This window comes from Armigeres subalbatus, chromosome 2 (genome assembly GCF_024139115.2).
Source record: "Armigeres subalbatus isolate Guangzhou_Male chromosome 2, GZ_Asu_2, whole genome shotgun sequence".
Lineage (NCBI taxonomy): Eukaryota > Metazoa > Arthropoda > Insecta > Diptera > Culicidae > Armigeres > Armigeres subalbatus.
This window is the reverse complement of record NC_085140.1, coordinates 20,280,951-20,302,094: the sequence shown is the minus strand read 5'-3', so window position 1 is coordinate 20,302,094 and position 21,144 is coordinate 20,280,951. Positions and strand designations below refer to the sequence as shown.

Genomic DNA, 21,144 nt, shown 5'->3' with positions numbered 1-21,144 from the left:
CAAATGTAGTAACAATTTTATCAAAAAAATAACATATTTTGTTAGAAATTTATAACAGAATCAGATACAAAATATATTGTTTCTGTGCAGTTGGAAATTTTGCAGGTTGTGATGGGTTTCGAGATTGTGATCAACAATCATAATTTTTTGTTTTCGTCTGAACAAGAATATTTTTCGAGAACATGAAATTAACAACATAACAAATAAGGCAACCTTCTCAAATTATATCAGCGTTGTGATATCTATTTTGGGCAATTCGGTGTTAAGCATTTTTCAAATCATATTATGATATAATCCTGTTACAACATTTGGAAGATAATGGCTACTGAGAACTAAATTGTACCAAAATAAGTTATAAATATCACAATATGTTAAAATTGCGTTCAATTTTTGTTATGCTGTTCTAGTCGGGTAGATATATGATATACCACAACGTTGATATAATAATTTGAGAAGGTTGCCTTATTTGTAATGTTGTTAATTTCATGTTCTCGAAAAATATTCTTGTCCAGCCAAAAAAAAAATGTGATTGTTGATGACAATCTAGAGACCTCTCACGACCTGTAAAAATTCCAACTGCACAGAAACAATATATTTTGTATCTGATTCTGTTATAAATTTTTAACAAAATATGTTATTTTTATGATAAAATTGTAACAAAATTTGATAGTTTTTTGTTTCCAGTAGTGCAGTTTTTGATAGAAATTTAGATATTTTAACAACATCCTGCACCAAGTTTCTAAACAAATTTTGTTATAAAATTTAGTATAACATAATAACATAGGATGATATAATTTTGATATGACCTTCTAGTCGGGTTACGCGTCGCGAGCGCATATCGCACCATATCATATGAGGCGGTGTGCGTTACAGCTGGAATGATGCCGATCGACACACTCTTAGAGGAGGATGTGGAGTGCTACAACGAAAGGGACTCGGTGCAAGTGCGACGTGTCAAGAGAGCAGCTTCGTTGCTCAAATGGCAAAGAGCATGGGACACCGCAGTCAAAGGTCGTTGGACCCACAGACTGATTCCAGATGTGTCCAACTGGGTTGATAGGAAACATGGTCAAGTCAACTTCCACCCAACAATACAGGTGTTGTCTGAACATGGCTGCTTTAAGAAATTCCTACACAGGTTTGGCTTCGCAGATTCTGCGGAGTGTCCTGAATGTGTAGGTGAGGTAGAATCGGCAGAGCATGTGATGTTCGCATGCCCGCGATTCGAGGTAGAACGCAATACCATGCTGCTTATTAGTGGTATGGATACAACCCCGGACAACCTCGTCGAGAGGATGTGCCGGGAAGAAGCTATATGGAATGCGGTGAACACAGCATCTCAACAGATTATGTCGAAACTGCAGCGGTGGTGGCGTCTTGAACAAAACCAACGAGTGCAGTAGGGGCACCTGTGATGCAGTGAACACTTTGCTCACCCCTGACAACCAACATGTCGCGGGTGGGCTGCGGGACCTCAGTATGTAGATATAGAGGTCATTGCGGTTCACGCGCGGTGGTTGTTGTCGGGGTGCTCGTCTCCAACGTGAGAATATGATATGGACCGTTAGGTTACTATCATAGCTTGCGATCGACGGTGGTGAGGTAGCCACCCTTGAAGTCGATGTTGTGTGTATTGACGTCAAGTGCGTTAGCATAGGCGTGAGCGTTCTCAATAGTCCCCCCCTGATGTATTGCTTAATTGCGGGCCGGGGGTACGGACTGGCGAAAGGGTTTTGGTTTTAGTGGGTCGGGTAAGAGTTACATGACATACCCATCCCCACACTACCTGAGTACCTCCTCAGGTGTCTGGTTGTAGATTTCCGTTTACCCTTGCTCAAAAAAAAAAAAAGGGGGGGGGGGGGGTTTCGTCGCGCTTGGGTGCGATAGTTTGCTGCGGGTGGGAGGATATCAAGCCAATCTGGCCGAACAAACACTTGAGCACGAACACATTATCACATTAGAGCAAAACTTTACCTTTGATATAGGTTCTCTGTCTACTGTCGCACACAAAATCTAAAACGCACTTTTCTGCCTAATTGCTAAGGAACGAACAATAATTTATTAAATAATTACATTTAAAATCACAGTAGCACATACTTTAGAACAATCGCAATAATAACTGACAAACGCGGACACTTCCAACTTATTGGATGATCACGGACGAAATGATTGAGCCCGTGAGTCCTCAGATCAAGGAAGGTGGGCTCGGACACAACCGGAAATACGTCATTTCCCGACTCCCTTCGTGTACGATCGTGACCTTATTGGCACGATGGATAATTGACACGAAAGTTGTGCTGCTTTCCCTCTCCCACCTTATCCGAAAAACAAATGGCCTCGACCTTGGAGAGCTTGGCTAATTGGTTAAATGCCCGCTTGCCTATGTTAAGGGATATGCTATTCTAAATTATTGGCGATCTGTAGTTTATGCCACCGATCAATTCACAACTATTTCCAATATTTACATAATTTAGTATGTTTATTATTACTAAATTACTTGCAAATTTCCTGGCCGCTACAAAGTTCTGCCTTGCACTCGCGAACTCGATGATATTATCGAGATGCTCGGCGACCACCCGCATCCCGTAGTCACTTGCCGAGTGTGTTTATAGGGCTATACCCCATCACTGCTGGGGAAACTCTTGGGCTATTAATTAATGATTAATTTTTGAATCACTCATTATTGTTAGGCCCCCCCTGTGGCTGTCGTTGAATCCTACAGGAGTAGTCGCCCTCAAATATCCCATGGTTATCTTTGCATGCCTATCGGTATGCAAGGTGTTCATGCATTGGTTTATACTTACATGTTCAGAGCCATATCAGCGCAAGTCAGGAAACTCCCACCCAGCAGGAAAAGCTTGGTGCCAGGATTAGACAGCGTGCTGCAAGGCTCGCCACGGACGGGCGGAAGACAGGCTAGCCATTAGCCCACTCGCCGATTCAAGTCAGGGTCACCCGGCTCTAAAATAGTAGAATGTCCGACTGCCATCAATCGCTTTCACAATATTATAAAATCCAATTACTATTACTGCGATATCTTGTCGTTAACACGCGGCCAGAATGCCATAATCAGGACTTCACTGGTATTCATCATGGGCCAATTGACACTCCATAAGCCCCTGCACCTAGGAGTATGGCAAATGGCAACTACAAAGCATCCCCCACCAACCCTCTGATGTATTGCTCAATGCTTCAGTGCCTGGGTCTTTATTTATGATTTGTGGTTGTAGATTTTATTTTGGTCTTGGAAGGCGCTTTATGACATTCTCACTTTCTGCCATTGAAAACCTTTTTCTCACAATTGAAAACCATTTTCAATTTTTCCTGTATTTGAGTTATTTTTAGTGTATGCCCCCTCTATTGCCTATGTGTGGTAACGCCCCCAATTTTCGCCGACTAACTAGCTTTTAGTTCACAACTACAGCACTGTCAAGAAACGACTGAGATATTAACGTTCAAAGTCTATCATATTTTCTTGACGCTTTTGCCATATTCGCAATCGCAAAATGCACCCCAGTATAGAAAATACAGACGTAGTCCTACCTCAAACAAAAACTGCGAATTTATATCGACGACGCTCACATTAGGTCCCAATCAGACAGTTATCTGTTGTGATTAATTATTTTAGAGCGTCTTAGGGGAAATGCTACAAGGTTAAAAGACTATTATTCTTCCATTTACTTCGTTAATAGTGGAAGTAAATGGAAGAATAATAGTCTTTTAACCTTTTAACCTAGTTATCTGTTGGTTTCCCGAGTAGACGAAAATAGCTCAATAATATCAAATGTTGAGAAGATAGCAAAAAAGATATGGATATGTTTGATATGGACAAGAGATAAAATTTTTATGGACAAGAGATAAAAGATCAAACGACAATATCAATGTTTTGCACTAAAATATCATGAGGATATCATGTTATGCTATTTGTAATAAGTGATCATTATCATGGATGCTGTTGCCTGTCCTTTCATCTCTTACATCAAGCAAGTCCATATCCATATCATGATTTGTTATTCTGTTCATGGCTTCTGCCCGGGCTACGTATTCCTTAGCCACCATCGTATCCCGTGAGCTACGAGAAAATTAATGCAAAAACGTTAACCTGGAAAATTATTAACATAAACATGCTTGAAAGTGACCAGCTCGCTTCCCGCTTCGAATTATCATTGAACAAGGCTAATATGTCATCAGAATTGCTGTTCATAATGCTTGATTTCTCGAAATTAATCTATCCACTCGAGCCAACATCCGATTATGTCCGTTGATAATGAACAAGCATTTACTTTCGCCGCACATACCGCCAAGGTACATGACATGCCGATGGGTTTCTATAAGCCGGAGTATCCGATACAGAAGCCACGGTGGCGTTTGGAAAATGTATCAATAATCGATTAACAATCCTGTAGAAACAAATATGGAAGCGCTGTCACGTATGATTAAGCTTTTCATTTTCGTTATTAAACGCATTTCACAGTTCAACCCTTCATATACAATTACGCACCACCTCCAGTTCCAGTTGCAGTCCCAAGCTCAGTGCATTTCCCATCCAAGTCAATAACGGCTTATATGTCAACGATGAAATTAATAATAAATTTAAAAATAATAATCACGATGCACGCCTGTCGGCAGATTTTTTATCTTTTCCCTACCCTGGTTCTCTATTTTTCGCACGGTGAACACATCCATTTCGTCATAAATCGTCGATAATTTATCAGAATCGATCAAGCTTTGAAAAGCAGCGAAATAAATACCCCCTGACGTCTCCAAAAATTTCAATTTGCCATAAATTTACAACATTTTTGTTAGATTTGTTTTTTTTTTTATTTTTAACGGGTCCAGAAGTTCAAAACACAAATTCAAACTGTTCAATGTAATTCGTTAACTTATTCTATACCTTTATGCTCAAGTTCGTCTGCATTGTCTTAACGTTTTCTGTAGTTTTATAAGTTTGAAAAGTCGAACGTTTTATGAAATGAGAAATTACAAGCGTTGCGCAACTTTTATTTCTTACATGAGAACTTACATTTATCGAAATCTTAGTTTGATAGAACTATGTTAAATAGCAACATTGGAGCACCCTAACTCATTATGAGGCGTATATATTTCGCTCGCTTTAATCTGGAAAACAATTACCCACCGGTATTAAAACTGATAGCCGCTCGAATGTTCACTCAACAATTCAGCCTAACCAATCACGTTTTTCACCCGCTCTATCAACTCGTCATCTACCTCGATGCAGCCACCTACACCGAGACTGCAACGCCCAACTCGGGTTCCAACACCAACGCCATCACGGTGTCGGACTCGAAGACGAACCTCAAGGAGCCCTCGTCGCCGGCCACGGCCACCATCCCGTCGTCGACGCAGCTGGGTCCGCCGGCCATCACGACGGCCAACCATCTGGAGATTCCCAGCAACAACAACCCCAACCTGCTCAGCCCGGACATTCTCAACCAGAGGCGAGGTAAGATGCGAGTCTGAACGCATGTGAGCAACATTTGACGGAGCGGAAATTGTACTTTCAGGGAGTCGGAGGCCTTCGATTCTACCGGTACCGGATATGTTCACGTCGTCCTCGTTCAGCATATCGGGTGAGGACGGCATCGACGGCGAGGATAACGAAAGCGACGACGAACTGGACGATGACGTTCCGTGGAGGTCGCCCTCGGAGAAGATCGCGTAAGTAAACTATAATAATGGATATATTTAGGTGAAGGGTGATTTAGCCACAGCTACATTAGTCATGGAATTAAACGATAAGGGGTTCCGGCACATGGAATAGAAACGGCTTCAAGTAGATTAGATTCAAGCGTTCAACTTTTCGTTCTGAACCTCGTAGAAAAACCATTTCGTGTTTATCATAATCATACCAAGGGAGAGCATTAAAAGCTGTTACGTGGTTGCTTTATGGAGTAGTTAATACATAGTTTCGATGTTATATTGTCTTTGCATGGGTGTTCGGGTATTCAGAACTTTCGATCTTGTTTGGTATTGTAAATCTTGATGAACAGTTCACCTACATGAAATACATATTCATATTGTATGTATCTTGTCAACATTTAAGAACAAATTTGCAGGAAACTCCAGTGGTACAGGGTGAGCGATACGGTAGTGGAAAAATACCGTCGTCAATAATCAATCACAGTCGAAAGTAATCAAGGTTATGTATGTACTAATTTTGCACAGATTTCTTGATATTACTCGATAAATTTAGCAGTTCTCAAAATTTCATTGAATTTTTGATTCAGTCCTTAGGAAATTTTGGACTTTTGGAGATAGCATAACAAAATTATGTAAATCTTGGGAGGTCGCATGATATAAAAGAAAGTTTGAATTTAAGGATTTTATATATTTCAAAAGCAAATAAATATCCGGAAAGCATTGATGCAAAACGTAGTTCTGATGTCAAGGTACTAATTTGCTAACAACTTCCTTGAAAAGTTGCTTACAATTCTGCATTTTTTTTTGAATATGTAGCGGAAATAAAGCAGTCCCGCTTTTACAAAAACGTTGATTCCAGGGAGACTTTTTGGAACGATTAATCTCTTATTGAATTTTTGGGGTTTCCCCTTCGAAATCTTCAGAAATTCCCCTTCAGAATCCGCAGAAATCCCCTATCATATTCCGCAGGGATTTCCCATCGGAATACGCAAGTATACCCTTTCCGAAATCTGTTGATCATCTTCTTTTATAATCCGCCGAATAACCCCTTCAGGAACCGTAGTGGTTCCCCTATCAAAATCCGCAGAGAATTTTCTTTCGGAATCCGCAGAAATTCCCCAGCAGAATCCACATCCTCCCGAAATCCTTAGGGATTTCTCTTCGGAATCCGCAGGCATTCTCCTTCGAAATCCGCAAGGATTCTTTCTCGGAATTTTGGAATCCGCTGGGATTCCCCTTCGGAATCCGCAGGGATTCCCCTTCGAAATCCGCAGGGATTCCCCTTCGGAATCCGCAGGGATTCCCCTTAGGAATCCGCAGAGATTCCCCTTCGGAATCCGCAGGGATTCCCCTTCGGAATCCGCAGGGATTCCCCTTCGGAATCCGCAGGGATTCCCCTTCGGAATCCGCTGGGATTCCCCTTCGGAATCCGCAAGGGATTCCCCTTCGGAATCCGCAAGGGATTCCCCTTCGGAATCCTCAGGGATTCCTTCGAATCCGCAGGGATTCCCTTCGGAATCCGCAATTCTCTTCGGAATCCGCAGGGATTCCCCTTCGGAATCCGCAGGGATTCCCCTTCGGAATCCGCAGGGATTCCCCTTCGGAATCCGCAGGGATTCCCCTTCGGAATCCGCAGGGATTCCCCTTCGGAATCCGCAGGGATTCCCCTTCGGAATCCGCAGGGATTCCCCTTCGGAATCCACAGGGATTCCCCTTCGGAATCCGCAGGGATTCCCCTTCGGAATCCGCAGGGATTATCCTTCGGAATCCGCTAGGATTCACCTTTGGAATCCGCTGGGATTCCCTTTCGGAATCCGCAGGGATTCCCCTTCGGAATCCGCAGGGATTCCCCTTCGGAATCCGCAGGGATTCCCCTTCGGAATCCGCAGGGATTCCCCTTCGGAATCCGCAGGGATTTCCCTTCGGAATCCGCAGGGATTTCCCTTCGGAATCCGCAGGTATTCCTCTTCGGAATCCGCAGGGATTCCCCTTCGGAATCCGCAGGAATTCCCCTTCGGAATCCGCCGGAATTCCCCTTCGGAATCCGCCGGAATTCCCCTTCGGAATCCGCCGGAATTCCCCTTCGGAATCCGAAGGAATTCCCTTCGGAATCCGAAGGAATTCCCTTCGGAATCCGCTGAATATCCTTTGAATCCGCTGGGATTCACCTTCGGAATCTGCTGATTCCTTCCGAATCCGCAGGGATTCCCCTTCGGGATCCGCAGGTATTCCTCTTCGGAAACCGCAGGGATTCCCCTTCGGAATCCGCCGGAATTCCCCTTCGGAATCCGCCGGAATTCCCCTTCGGAATCCGCAGGAATTCCCTTCGGAATCCGCTGGGATTATCCTTCGGAATCCGCTGGGATTCACCTTCGGAATCTGCTAGGATTCCCCTTCCGAATCCGCAGGGATTTCCCTTAGGAATCCACAGGGATTCCCCTTAGGAATCCGCAGGGATTCCCCTTCGGAAATTTTGGACTTTTGGAGATGGCATAACAAAATTATGTAAATCTTGGGAGGTCGCATGATATAAAAGAAAGTTTGAATTTAAGGATTTTATATATTTCAAAAACAAATAAATATCCGGAAAGCATTGATGCAAAACGTAGTTCTGATGTCAAGGTACTAATTTGCTAACAACTTCCTTGAAAAGTTGCTTACAATTCTGCATTTTTTTTTGAATATGTAGCGGAAATAAAGCAGTCCCCGCTTTACAAAAAACGTTGATTCCAGGGAGACTTTTTTGGAACGATTAATCTCTTATTGAAATTTTTGGGGTTTCCCCTTCGAAATCTTCAGAAATTCCCCTTCAGAATCCGCAGAAATCCCCTATCATATTCCGCAGGGATTTCCCATCGGAATACGCAAGTATACCCTTTCCGAAATCTGTTGATCATCTTCTTTTATAATCCGCCGAATAACCCCTTCAGGAACCGTAGTGGTTCCCCTATCAAAATCCGCAGAGAATCTTCTTTCGGAATCCGCAGAAATTCCCCAGCAGAATCCACATCCTCACGAAATCCTTAGGGATTTCTCTTCGGAATCCGCAGGCATTCTCCTTCGAAATCCGCAAGGATTCTTTCTCGGAATACGCTGGGATTCCCCTTCGGAATCCGCAGGGATTCCCCTTCGAAATCCGCAGGGATTCCCCTTCGGAATCCGCAGGGATTCCCCTTCGGAATCCGCAGAGATTCCCCTTCGGAATCCGCAGGGATTCCCCTTCGGAATCCGCAGGGATTCCCCTTCGGAATCCGCAGGGATTCCCCTTCGGAATCCGCTGGGATTCCCCTTCGGAATCCGCAGGGATTCCCCTTCGGAATCCGCATGGATTCCCCTTCGGAATCCGCAGGGATTCCCTTCGAATCCGCAGGATTCCCCTTCGAATCCGCAGGGATTCCCCTTCGGAATCCGCAGGGATTCCCCTTCGAATCCACAGGATTCCCCTTCGAATCCGCAGGATTCCCTTCGAATCCGCAGGGATTATCCTTCGGAATCCGCTAGGATTCACCTTGGAATCCGCTGGGATTCCCTTCGGAATCCGCAGGATTCCCTTCGAATCCGCAGGATTCCCCTTCGGAATCCGCAGGATTCCCCTTCGAATCCGCAGGGATTCCCCTTCGGAAACCGCAGGGATTCCCCTTCGGAATCCGCAGGGATTTCCCTTCGGAATCCGCAGATATTTCCCTTCGGAATCCGCAGGTATTCCTCTTCGGAATCCGCAGGGATTCCCCTTCAGAATCCGCCGGAATTCCCCTTCGGAATCCGCCGGAATTCCCCTTCGGAATCCGCCGGAATTCCCCTTCGGAATCCGCCGGAATTCCCCTTCGGAATCCGAAGGAATTCCCTTCGGAATCCGAAGGAATTCCCTTCGGAATCCGCTGGGAATATCCTTTGGAATCCGCTGGGATTCACCTTCGGAATCTGCTGGGATTCCCCTTCCGAATCCGCAGGGATTCCCCTTCGGGATCCGCAGGTATTCCTCTTCGGAAACCGCAGGGATTCCCCTTCGGAATCCGCCGGAATTCCCCTTCGGAATCCGCCGGAATTCCCCTTCGGAATCCGCAGGAATTCCCTTCGGAATCCGCTGGGATTATCCTTCGGAATCCGCTGGGATTCACCTTCGGAATCTGCTAGGATTCCCCTTCCGAATCCGCAGGGATTTCCTTAGGAATCCACAGGGATTCCCCTTAGAATCCGCAGGATTCCCCTTTGGAATCCGCAAGGATTCCCCTTCAGAACCTGCAGGGATTCCCCTTCAGGATCCGCAGGGATTCCCCTACGAATCCGCAAGGATTTCCTTTCGGAATTCGCAGGGATTCCCCTTCGGAATCCGCAGGGATTCCTTCCAAATCCGCAGGGATTCCCCTTCGAATCCGCAGGATTCCCTTCGGAATCCGCAGGGATTCCCCTTCGAATCCGCAGGGATTCCCCTTCGGAATCCGCAGGATTCCTTCCGGAATCCGCAGGGATTCCCTTCGGAATCCGCAAGGATTCCCTTCGGAATCCGCAAGGATTCCTTTCAGAATCCGCAAGGATTCCCTTCGAATCCGCAGGGATTCCCCTTCGGAATCCGCAGGATTCCCCTTCGAATCCGCAGGGGATTCCCTTCGAATCCGCAGGATTCCCTTCGAATCCGCAGGGATTTCCCTTCGGAATCCGCGATTCCCTTCGAATCCGCAGAGTTCCCCTTCGGAATCCTCGAATCCACAGGGATTTTTCTTCCGAATCTGCAGGGATTCCGCTTCGGAATCTGCAGGGATTCTTCTTCGGAATCCGCATAAATTCCCTTCGGAATCCGCATAAATTCCCTTCGGAATCCGCAGAAATTTCCCTTAGGAATCTACCGGGATTCCCCTTCGGAATCCGCAGGAATTCCCTCTCGGAATCCGCAGGGATTCCCCTTCGGAATGCGCAGGAACTTCCTCTCGGAATCCGCAGGAACTTCCTCTCGGTATCCGCAGGGATTCCCCTTCGGAATCCGCATGGATTCCCTGTCGGAATCCGCATGGATTCCCTGTCGGAATCCGCAGGGATTTCCCTTCGAAATCCGCAGGGATTTCCCTTAGGAATCCGCAGGGATTTCCCTTAGGAATCCGCAGGGATTTCCCTTTGGAATTCGTAGGGATTTCCCTTTGTAATTCGTAGGGATTCCCCTTCGGCATCCGCAGGGATTCCACTTCGGAATCTGCATGGATTCCCCTTCGGAATCCGCAGGGATTCCCCTTCGGAATCTGCATGGATTCCCCTTCGGAATCCGCAGAGATTCCCCTTCGAGAATCCGCAGGGATTCCACTTTTGAATCCGCAGGGATTCCACTTCGGAATCCGCATGGATTCCCCTTCGGAATCCGCAGGGATTCCCCTTCGGAATCCGCAGGGATTCCCCTTCGGAATCCGCTGGGATTCACCTTCGGAATCTGCTGGGATTCCCCTTCCGAATCCGCAGGGATTCCCCTTCGGGATCCGCAGGTATTCCTCTTCGGAAACCGCAGGGATTCCCCTTCGGAATCCGCCGGAATTCCCCTTCGGAATCCGCCGGAATTCCCCTTCGGAATCCGCAGGAATTCCCTTCGGAATCCGCTGGGATTATCCTTCGGAATCCGCTGGGATTCACCTTCGGAATCTGCTAGGATTCCCCTTCCGAATCCGCAGGGATTTCCCTTAGGAATCCACAGGGATTCCCCTTAGGAATCCGCAAGGATTCCCCTTCGGAATCCGTCAAGGATTCCCCTTCGGAATCCGTCAAGGATTCCCCTTCGGAATCCGCAAGGGATTCCCCTTCGGAATCCGCAGGGATTCCCCTTCGGAATCCGCAGGGATTCCCCTTCGGAATCCGCAGGGATTCCCCTTCGGAATCCGCAGGGATTCCCCTTCGGAATCCGCAGGGATTCCCCTTCGGAATCCGCAGGGATTCCCCTTCGGAATCCGCAGGGATTCCCCTTCGGAATCCGCAGGGATTCCCCTTCGGAATCCGCAGGGATTCCCCTTCGGAATCCGCAGGGATTCCCCTTCGGAATCCGCAGGGATTCCCCTTCGGAATCCGCAGGGATTCCTTTTCGGAATCCGCAAGTATTCCCTTTCGGAATCCGCAGGGATTCCCCTTCGGAATCCGCAGGGATTCCCCTTCGGAATCCGCAGGGATTCCCCTTCGGAATCCGCAGGGATTCCCCTTCGGAATCCGCAGGGATTTCCCCTCGGAATCCGCAGGGATTCCCCTTCGGAATCCGCAGGGATTCCCCTTCGGAATCCACAGGGATTTTTCTTCCGAATCTGCAGGGATTCCGCTTCGGAATCTGCAGGGATTCTTCTTCGGAATCCGCATAAATTCCCTTCGGAATCCGCATAAATTCCCTTCGGAATCCGCAGAAATTTCCCTTAGGAATCTACCGGGATTCCCCTTCGGAATCCGCAGGAATTCCCTCTCGGAATCCGCAGGGATTCCCCTTCGGAATGCGCAGGGATTTTTCTTCCGAATCCGCAGGAACTTCCTCTCGGAATCCGCAGGGATTCCCCTTCGGAATCCGCATGGATTCCCTGTCGGAATCCGCATGGATTCCCTGTCGGAATCCGCAGGGATTTCCCTTAGGAATCCGCAGGGATTTCCCTTTGGAATTCGTAGGGATTTCCCTTTGGAATCCGCAGGGATTCCCCTTCGGAATCCGCAGGGATTCCACTTCGGAATCTGCATGGATTCCCCTTCGGAATCCGCAGGGATTCCCCTTCGGAATCTGCATGGATTCCCCTTCGGAATCCGCAGAGATTCCCCTTCGGAATCCGCAGGGATTCCACTTCGGAATCCGCAGGGATTCCCCTTCGGAATCCGCATGGATTCCCCTTCGGAATCCGCAGGGATTCCCCTTCGGAATCCGCAGGGATTCCCCTTCGGAATCCGCAGGGATTCCCCTTCGGAATCCGCAGGGATTCCCCTTCGGAATCCGCAGGGATTCCCCTTCGGAATCCTGAGGGATTCCCTTCGAATCCGCAGGGATTCCCCTTCGAATCGCAGGGATTCCCTTCGGAATCCGCAAGGGATTCCCCTTCGGAATCCGCAAGGGATTCCCCTTCGGAATCCGCAAGGGATTCCCCTTCGGAATCCGCAAGGGATTCCCCTTCGGAATCCGCAAGGGATTCCCCTTCGGAATCCGCAAGGGATTCCCCTTCGGAATCCGCAAGGGATTCCCCTTCGGAATCCGCAAGGGATTCCCCTTCGGAATCCGCAGGGATTCCCCTTCGGAATCCGCAGGGATTCCCCTTCGGAATCCGCAGGGATTCCCCTTCGGAATCCGTCAAGGATTCCCCTTCGGAATCCGCAGGATTCCCTGAATCCGCAGGATTCCCTTCGGAATCCGCAGGATTCCCCTTCGAACTGCAGGGATTCCCTTCGAATCTGCAGGATTCCCCTTCGGAATCCGCAGGATTCCCTTCGGAATCCGCAGGGATTCCTTCGAATCCGCAGGATTCCCCTTCGAATCCGCATGGATTCCCCTTCGGAATCCGCAGGGATTCCCCTTCGATATCCGCAGGAATTCCTCTTCGGAATCCGCAGGGATTCCCTTCGGAATCCGCAGGATTCCCCTTCGAATCCGCAGGATTCCCTTCGAATCCGCAGGGATTCCCCTTCTAAAACCGCAGAGGTTCCCCTTCGGAATCCGCAGGGATTTCCCTTCGGAATCCGCAGGGATTCCCCTCCAGAATCCGCAGGTACTCCCCTTCGGAATCCGCAGGGATTTTCTTCAGAATCCGCAGCGATTCCCCTTCGGAATCCGCAGGATTCCCCTTCGGAATCCGCAGGATTCCCCTTCGGAATCCGCAGGATTCCCCTTCGAATCCGCAGGGATTCCCCTTCAGAATCCGCAGGATTTCCTTCGGAATCCGCAGGGATTCCCCTTCGGAATCCGCAGGATTCCCTTCGAATCCTGGGATTCCTTCAGGAATCCGCAGGACTCCTTTCCGGAATCCGCAGGATTCCTTCGAATCCGCAGGATTCCCCTTCGGAATCCGCAGGATTCCCCTTCGAATCGCAGGATTCCCTTCGGAATCCGCAGGGATTCCCCTTCGGAATCCGCAGGGATTCCTTCGAATCCGCAGGGATTCCCCTTCGGAATCCGCAGGGATTCCTTCGAATCCGCAGGATTCCCCTTCGGAATCCGCAGGGATTCCCCTTCGAATCCGCAGGGATTCCCCTTCGAATCCGCAGGGATTCCTTCGGAATCCGCAGGATTCCCTTCGGAATCCGCAGGATTCCCCTTCGGAATCCGCAGGGATTCCCCTTCGGAATCCGCAGGATTCCCTTCGAATCCGCAGGGATTCCCCTTCGGAATCCGCAGGATTCCCCTTCGAATCCGCAGGATTCCCCTTCGGAATCCGCAGGGATTCCCCTTCGAATCCGCAGGATCCCCTTCGGAATCCGCAGGACCCCTTCGGAATCCGCAGGATTCCCCTTCGAATCCGCAGGGATTCCCTTCGGAATCCGCAGGATTCCCCTTCGGAATCGCAGGATTCCCCTTCGGAATCCGCAGGATTCCCTTCGGAATCCGCAGGATTCCCCTTCGGAATCCGCAGGATTCCCCTTCGGAATCCGCAGGATTCCCCTTCGAATCCGCAGGATTCCCTTCGAATCCGCAGGGATTCCTTCGAATCCGCAGGATTTCCTTCCGAATCCGCAGGATTTCCCTTCGAATCCGCAGGATTTCCTTCGGAATCCGCAGGATTTCCTTCGGAATCCGCAGATATTCCCATCGGAATCCGCAGGGATTCCCCTTCGGAATCCGCAGGGATTCCCCTTCGGAATCCGCAGGGATTCCCCTTCGGAATCCGCAGGGATTCCCCTTCGGAATCCGCAGGGATTCCCCTTCGGAATCCGCAGGGATTCCCCTTCGGAATCCGCAGGGATTCCCCTTCGGAATCCGCAGGGATTCCCTTTCGGAATCCGCATCCGATTCCGCAATCCGATTCCCCTTCGAAATGCGCAGAGATTTCCCTTCGGTATCCGTATCCGATTCCGCAATCCGATTCCCTTCCGGAGTCCGCAGGGATTCCCTGCGGAACCCACATCCGATTCCCCTTCGGAATCCGCAGGGACTCCCCTCCGGAATCCGCAGGGACTCCCCTTCGGAATCCGCAGTGATTCCCTTCGGAATCCGCAGGGATTCCCATTCGGAATCCGCAGGGATTCCCCTTCGGAATCCACAGGGATTCGTCTTAAAAATTTGCAGGTTTTCCGCTAAGGAATCCGCAGGGATTTTCTTCAGAATCCGCAGCGATTCCCCTTCGGAATCCTCAGTGATTTGCTTTCACAATACGTAGGGATTTCTTTTCAGAATTCGAAGAAATTTCGCTTTGGAATCCACAAGGATTCCCTTCCGGAATCCGCAATAATACTCCTTCGGAAATCCGTGGGGATTTCCCATTCGGAATCCGCAGGCATTCCCTTTCCGAAACCCGCACTGCCCATGATCGCATATTTGTAACACTCGCATTTTTGAACATTTTGTAGAAAGCCTGTGAATCGTTCAGAAAGCTCAATGTACTGCATCTAATCCCACAACAGTAAAATAGGCTTTACTATCTTGTTTATTTGTGGTAAGCTGGAAATGATTGAATTTGTGGGGAGGATTGACAAACGTTTTTCAAAAAGAAATAAAATGCAAATGTTACAAATATGCGATCATGGGCAGCGCAAGAAATCTCTTTTCGGAATCTGCAGGACTCCTCTTATGCATCTGCAGGGATTCCTCTTTGGAATACGCATGAATTCCACTTCAGATTCCACTGATATTGGGAATCCGCAGAGACTCCCTTCGAAATTCGCAGGTCTTGTCTTCGGAACCCGCAGGATTTTTTCTTTATAGTCTGCAAGGTTTTCCTTATCGATTTCGGGGGGATTCCTCTCCGGAATACGTTGATATTCCCATTCGGAACATCAGGATTTTTTTCCTGGGTGCGTGGGGAATCCTTCTCTGAATCTGTTAGCATTCTCTTTCGGAATCTGTAACCTTTCCTTAGACCTCCCAACAAACATTGTGAGAGACGGGTAAAGTGCTTATACAGCCAAAAATAGACTTCTTCAGCTTACAAACTAGCTTATTCGGCTAAAATTGTTTATTGGGCTGTATCTTTTTTTTCCATGGGACGATTAGTCCATTAGTCCAAAAGTTTTTTTTTTAATTTATTATTTGCTTGGATAATGGGTTTCTGTATAATTTGTTTTGTAACGTTTATATACCATCATTGTTATTTGTCGAACTTGACCTAACTACCTACACACATACATAGACATGATAAAATGGTACAATACCATAGTTTCGTTAATTAAATGTTTGTTCCATCTGTACAAAAGTTTGCCATTATTTTTAAAATATCTATACCTAAATATAATGATTTTACTGCAGAAACATGAAACAGTCTTTGTATTTTCAATTCTTTTCTAAATTTTCATTGCCCGTTCGTCAAAATATTTCATGTATTATTATTACTGTTTCATCACAACAGCGGAAACTTCATATTCTCATACCACAATTTTCCACTCATAGTAATTGGCAAGTTGAATCAAAGTTATGCAAAAATCGATTCATTTCTACAGGTACCTATTGCTGGGGAAAAATGGCATGTCGAAAGTTACGGTTGATATGAAATATTTCACTCCCAAAAAGGGGCGACGAGTACACAACAAGTAAGTTCTTCGTGAGTAAATATTCCATAAAAACAATTTGGGAAACTGTTCGAGTGTTCGAATTGCACAATGGCGACCATTGCATTGATCTAGGTAGGACAACGTCATTACTGAAATCTACATAATGCGTTTATTTTTATGAACAACCGCGCGTCTCCATTGTTAGCAATTTTTAATGTTGCGCAAATCTGGAAATTTGTGCTACAGAATGTCTTCGGTTTTCAAATAATGCGAGCATTCCTTGAAAAACGTTAGCATTCCTTGAAAAACGATAAAAGTGGATGTATAAACAAAGATTTTTTACACATGCATACATTTACAGATTTGAAGATCATTAACAGTATAACATTTCCAATCATCAGACTTAATATTTTTAAATACATTTTAGGTGAGCCTCATTTTATTTCCTGCTCTCATGCCCTTTAGTGGATCAATTACCCGTATCTGTCCAGCATGAGGTTAAAGTGAGCACATCTATCAAAAGCACACTCCACTTGACCTTTAATCACTTCTCTGCTGCAACCCTCAAGTATTACGACATCGTGCGAGTCAATAAATCATCCCTTCGAAAGGATCACTGCATCTTCGGACTGAGGCTGAGCCAAGCCATAGTTCACTTCAATAATTCAATTATAATCCTAGTGCATGATTAGCTTTCAAGCGCACAAACTGGAAGAGGGCTCGTTCCTATGTGCCATACGTAAGCTGGTGCGTCCCAGAGTCCTCCAGGAGATAAATTATCACCATCCTATGCTAATAAACAAAGCGGTGGAGACCCATTCTGCACGTCCGCTCCGTTATCTTCCGGTTGTCGATCCACTCGGCCGGATCTCAAGAGATTTGCACTATAAATAAACACACTCGCTCACATGACTGCTTCTGCTGCGGCAACCTTTAAGGATAGTGGCGTCAGGCCAACCCAGCTGTGGCTCGTACTTATCGTCCGCCCAATCGGGTCGCCGGTCGGTGCCGGGTGAAAGTGCAATACGTCCGTCCATCTGTCTCGACTCACTTGGCTGGATTACAACTACAATACATGTGTAGAACACAGCTCGTCAGCAAAGTGCAGAATCGCACTTTGGGCCGCAGCACCAGTTCCTCGCAGTCAGTGCCAGAGATGATGAGTAGAGGGACGACTAGGCTGCGATGATTGCCTTTTGTTTAATTTTATCAATTAAGTGGAAAGCTCCTGATAATGGCAAACTATATCCGTTCGAGTTGTAGAGAAGTTGCGAAATGGGGCTGATAAAAATTATATGACTCGAGGATGACGTCGATGGGACGACTGTGTTCACAATTCTCTTGAGGTTTTCTGCTGTGATTGTGTTCTATTAATATTTTATTACTCATTGCATAGACAGAACATAAAGAGCTCAGCTGAATATGAAATTACTCTTTTTAACAGCTAACGGAAGGGAAGAAGCATTCTAACGAACAACTACTCTTAAGCTTGTGCTATTCATTGATATTCATAATATTAGACACAGAAAAATCAATATGAAAATTTTCCATCACTAAGGAAGGCCTTTATCACATCAAGTGATGCACCATTTTTGTTGATTTTAATAAGATATGGCAGCCATCTCGATCGACAAAAGAAACTCTTCTAACTGCGATAAACAAAACGTTGCTAAGACGTAGGCAACTAAACACTGAAGATCACATCAATCAATACAAGAAGCTGTCAGGACACAGTGCTTCCTGTGCATTAGCAATGGCATCGAAAATATACCAAAGGCAGCTACACTTCCACAGAATATCGCTATATTGTGAAACTGTTTCAAGGACAAGGTTATGATTTAATTCATCTGCTGAGTTGCCTGGATTTGAAAATCATTGGCTGACCTGGACTGGCTATATTGAATCATTTCTTGAACCATTTTACCTAAAACTATTTTAAACCTATGTAAAACATACTTCTCTCATTCAGCTCTTTCCTATTCTTAAGGGTTTAATCCATTTCTTTCAGTAGTAGCGTTGTTATATCAATTCTTTTGTTAGCGTTCTGAATTGCATTTAGATTTGAGGTAAACGTAATTGAATCAATCAATTTAATTTATTTCTTCGTGATTTTATTTAAGAAACAATTGTAATTGTAATTATTCTTCTGAAGCTGGGTAAGAATAACCGTCTATTGTGGCAAGGGAGGGGCCAATTGGTAATCGTTTATCAATGTTTGTTTTACGTTTAGAGTCACTGGAATGTTAATATGCCAATCAATATCTATTTTTTTTTCAACTGAAAACGAAACCTTTGCACTTTTACATAGAGTCCCATTAGTAAAATATATCCGCTAGCCTTCCTCTGTTCGCCTGAAAGAACGAACCAACCAACATTTACAACACTCATCGCTGTAGTGCTGTAGAACATCAACTAATCTCCACTTCCCAAGTGGTTCTTGTTCTCACACAAATCGAGTATTTACTTTCTTTTCATCTCTGTATATCTATTTTCACCCCACCTTAAACTCTCTAACTCCAACTCCCATCACCACCACCACCAAACCCCCCACCCGCACGTAGCATGGGAAGTGCCGATCTGTCTCTCCTGCAAACGGTTTCCCTCGTACTGAGCTCGACCGGCGAGTCCAAGTGCTGTAGCTCGACAAGCGATAGCAAAGATTCGTCCCACACTCCCCCCGCATGGCATACCGATTGTTCCCGGTAAGTGTGTTCCGTTCCCGTTGCGGTCCGGTTGCAATCCGGCCGTGAACACCCATTCGCTTGTAGCGCACTAGAAAACAAAAAGTTGATGCTTAACGTTGTTCCGGGGTTTTCCGGTTTAGTAGAGCTTCGTAGCGGTAGAGTTTCTTTGGGGTATGTAAACTTGTTCGATTGTTATAGCATGGTTCATGTTTGCCATTGTTCGTTTGTTCTGAAATAATTAGAACGGAAAAAGAAACCGCTTGTTCCTAGATGTAATGGCTTTTTAGAGTTTTCCACCTTGTTATAGTGAAACAAATATTTTTAAACAAGGTGTGCCTTCCATACCATACCATTTCCATTTTGCAATTGTCGAAAAGTGATAAAAAATCAAGTTAACCTTAAACAGTTATGCTTGAAGGAGTACAACAATGCCAAAACTAATTTAAGCAATTCTCCGTGAATTCGAAGATTGATTTATTTTTGTATTGTTTTATTTGCCTGAAATTTTGGATATGCAATATTTGTGACTAAATAAGATAATTAGAATCATGATTTCAGCATTTTGAATGTACCCCAACTTCTGATAAGGGCCAAAGCAAAAGTGCCTTGGCCTTTCTCAAAAACTATAGCTCAAAAACGGTTCGTCCGATTGTTTCGGTGTCTTTGATTCTTCTATTTTTCAGGAAAACACATTTAATTTTATAGTAACGTAAACACTACTTTATTCATTCTGGGTAAAAATACTAGTATAGTTGGATAGGTAATTTGGGGATGTTCTTGAAGTTGTTGCAGAAGAAGTACAGAATAATTCATGGGAAGTGATGCTTCAGATACCGGAAACACGTTACATGCAGTTTTTGAATGATTTAAAACGTTGCTTTCGAGAGGCAAGTTCATTCCTTTTTCTGAATTTACGGATGATTGTCTCCGAAACACCTATTTTTTTCCTGTATTGTGTTACTAATGTTTTCAAAATTGTTTTCTGCAACTGCAGTACAGTATACTTCCAAATTCCATGACTTTTGATAACAGAAATATCGACTCCTGAAAATGAAAATAAAACGTGAAAGAAAAAATGAAAAGATGCTGACGATCGGCGAAAACAATGTCCACTGTAATCTTTTGGCGATCGTAGATTTCCAAATGCTTAAGTCCCAATCAATGCTTGTTTTGTACACTCTTTGTACACATATATTTTCTATACATATAATTATTAATTCCTTTGCAAATCTTTATTTTTTGAGCGATAGGCGTCTAACTTCCACTTCAACAGGATTAGGTTTTTGAAAATAGGAATATTAATACTTATATTCATGTTGATTGTAGTTTTCAACAAAGAGTAATTGCTCCATTTCGTCACAGGCTTGTAATTGGATATCTAATTAGTATAATATATCAGCAAGCACTTTGGACTGGCAACGACAACAATAATGGTAATGGAAATCTAAAAATAGATTCTGTGTGGATTCTGTAGAGCAGAATACCACAGTAGATCTCGACACAGTAGCGGTTAAGTAACACAGAGACTCTCATAATCGCCTACCATGCAGGACAACGTCTTTTGGGTAAACTAGTTTCTCCTTAGCCGTGCGGTAAGACGCGCGGCTACGAAGCAAGACCATGCTGAGGGTGGCTGGGTTCGATTCCCGGTGCCGTTCTAGGCAATTTTTGGATTGGAAATTGTCTCGACTTCCCTGGGCATAAAAGTATCATCGTGCTAGCCTCATGATATACGAATGCAAAAATGGTAACCTGGCTTAGAAACCTCGCAGTTAATAACTGTGGAAGTGCTTAATGAACACTAAGCTGCGAGGCGGCTCTGTCCCAGTGTGGGGATGTAATGCCAATAAGAAGAAGAAGAAGAAGAAGAAGTTTCTTATAAACATATGGTATTGGAAACGACTGGAAATAGTTTTTAAGTAGAAATTTTGGCTATCTCAGTCTTAAAAAACCATTAAACGATTAGCGTTTTACTCTGCCCGACCTTTTGGCATTGGATGAGGCCTTTTTCAAGGGAAAAATTGGTCAATCGTTTTCGCCTTAATTCACATGTCGTTCTGGGTGTCATATAGTCATAGCTTTGGCTTTTGGCCACATCTAATGGCCGAAACGTCGGGCAGAGTAAAACGCTAATCGTTTAATGGTTTCTTAAGACTGAGATAGCCAA

At 45.7% G+C, this 21,144-nt stretch overlaps 1 protein-coding gene across 1 annotated transcript in view; it reads left to right on the top strand.

Annotated features, from left to right (window-relative positions):
• Positions 1-21,144, top strand: part of LOC134218133 (potassium channel subfamily T member 2) — a 651,711-nt gene that overhangs the window by 575,831 nt on the left and 54,736 nt on the right. The window contains exons 14-15 of the mRNA XM_062697009.1: positions 5,240-5,464; positions 5,526-5,679. Of these exons, the coding sequence (XP_062552993.1) occupies positions 5,240-5,464; positions 5,526-5,679 (379 nt within the window). The remainder of the gene's footprint in view (positions 1-5,239; positions 5,465-5,525; positions 5,680-21,144) is intronic.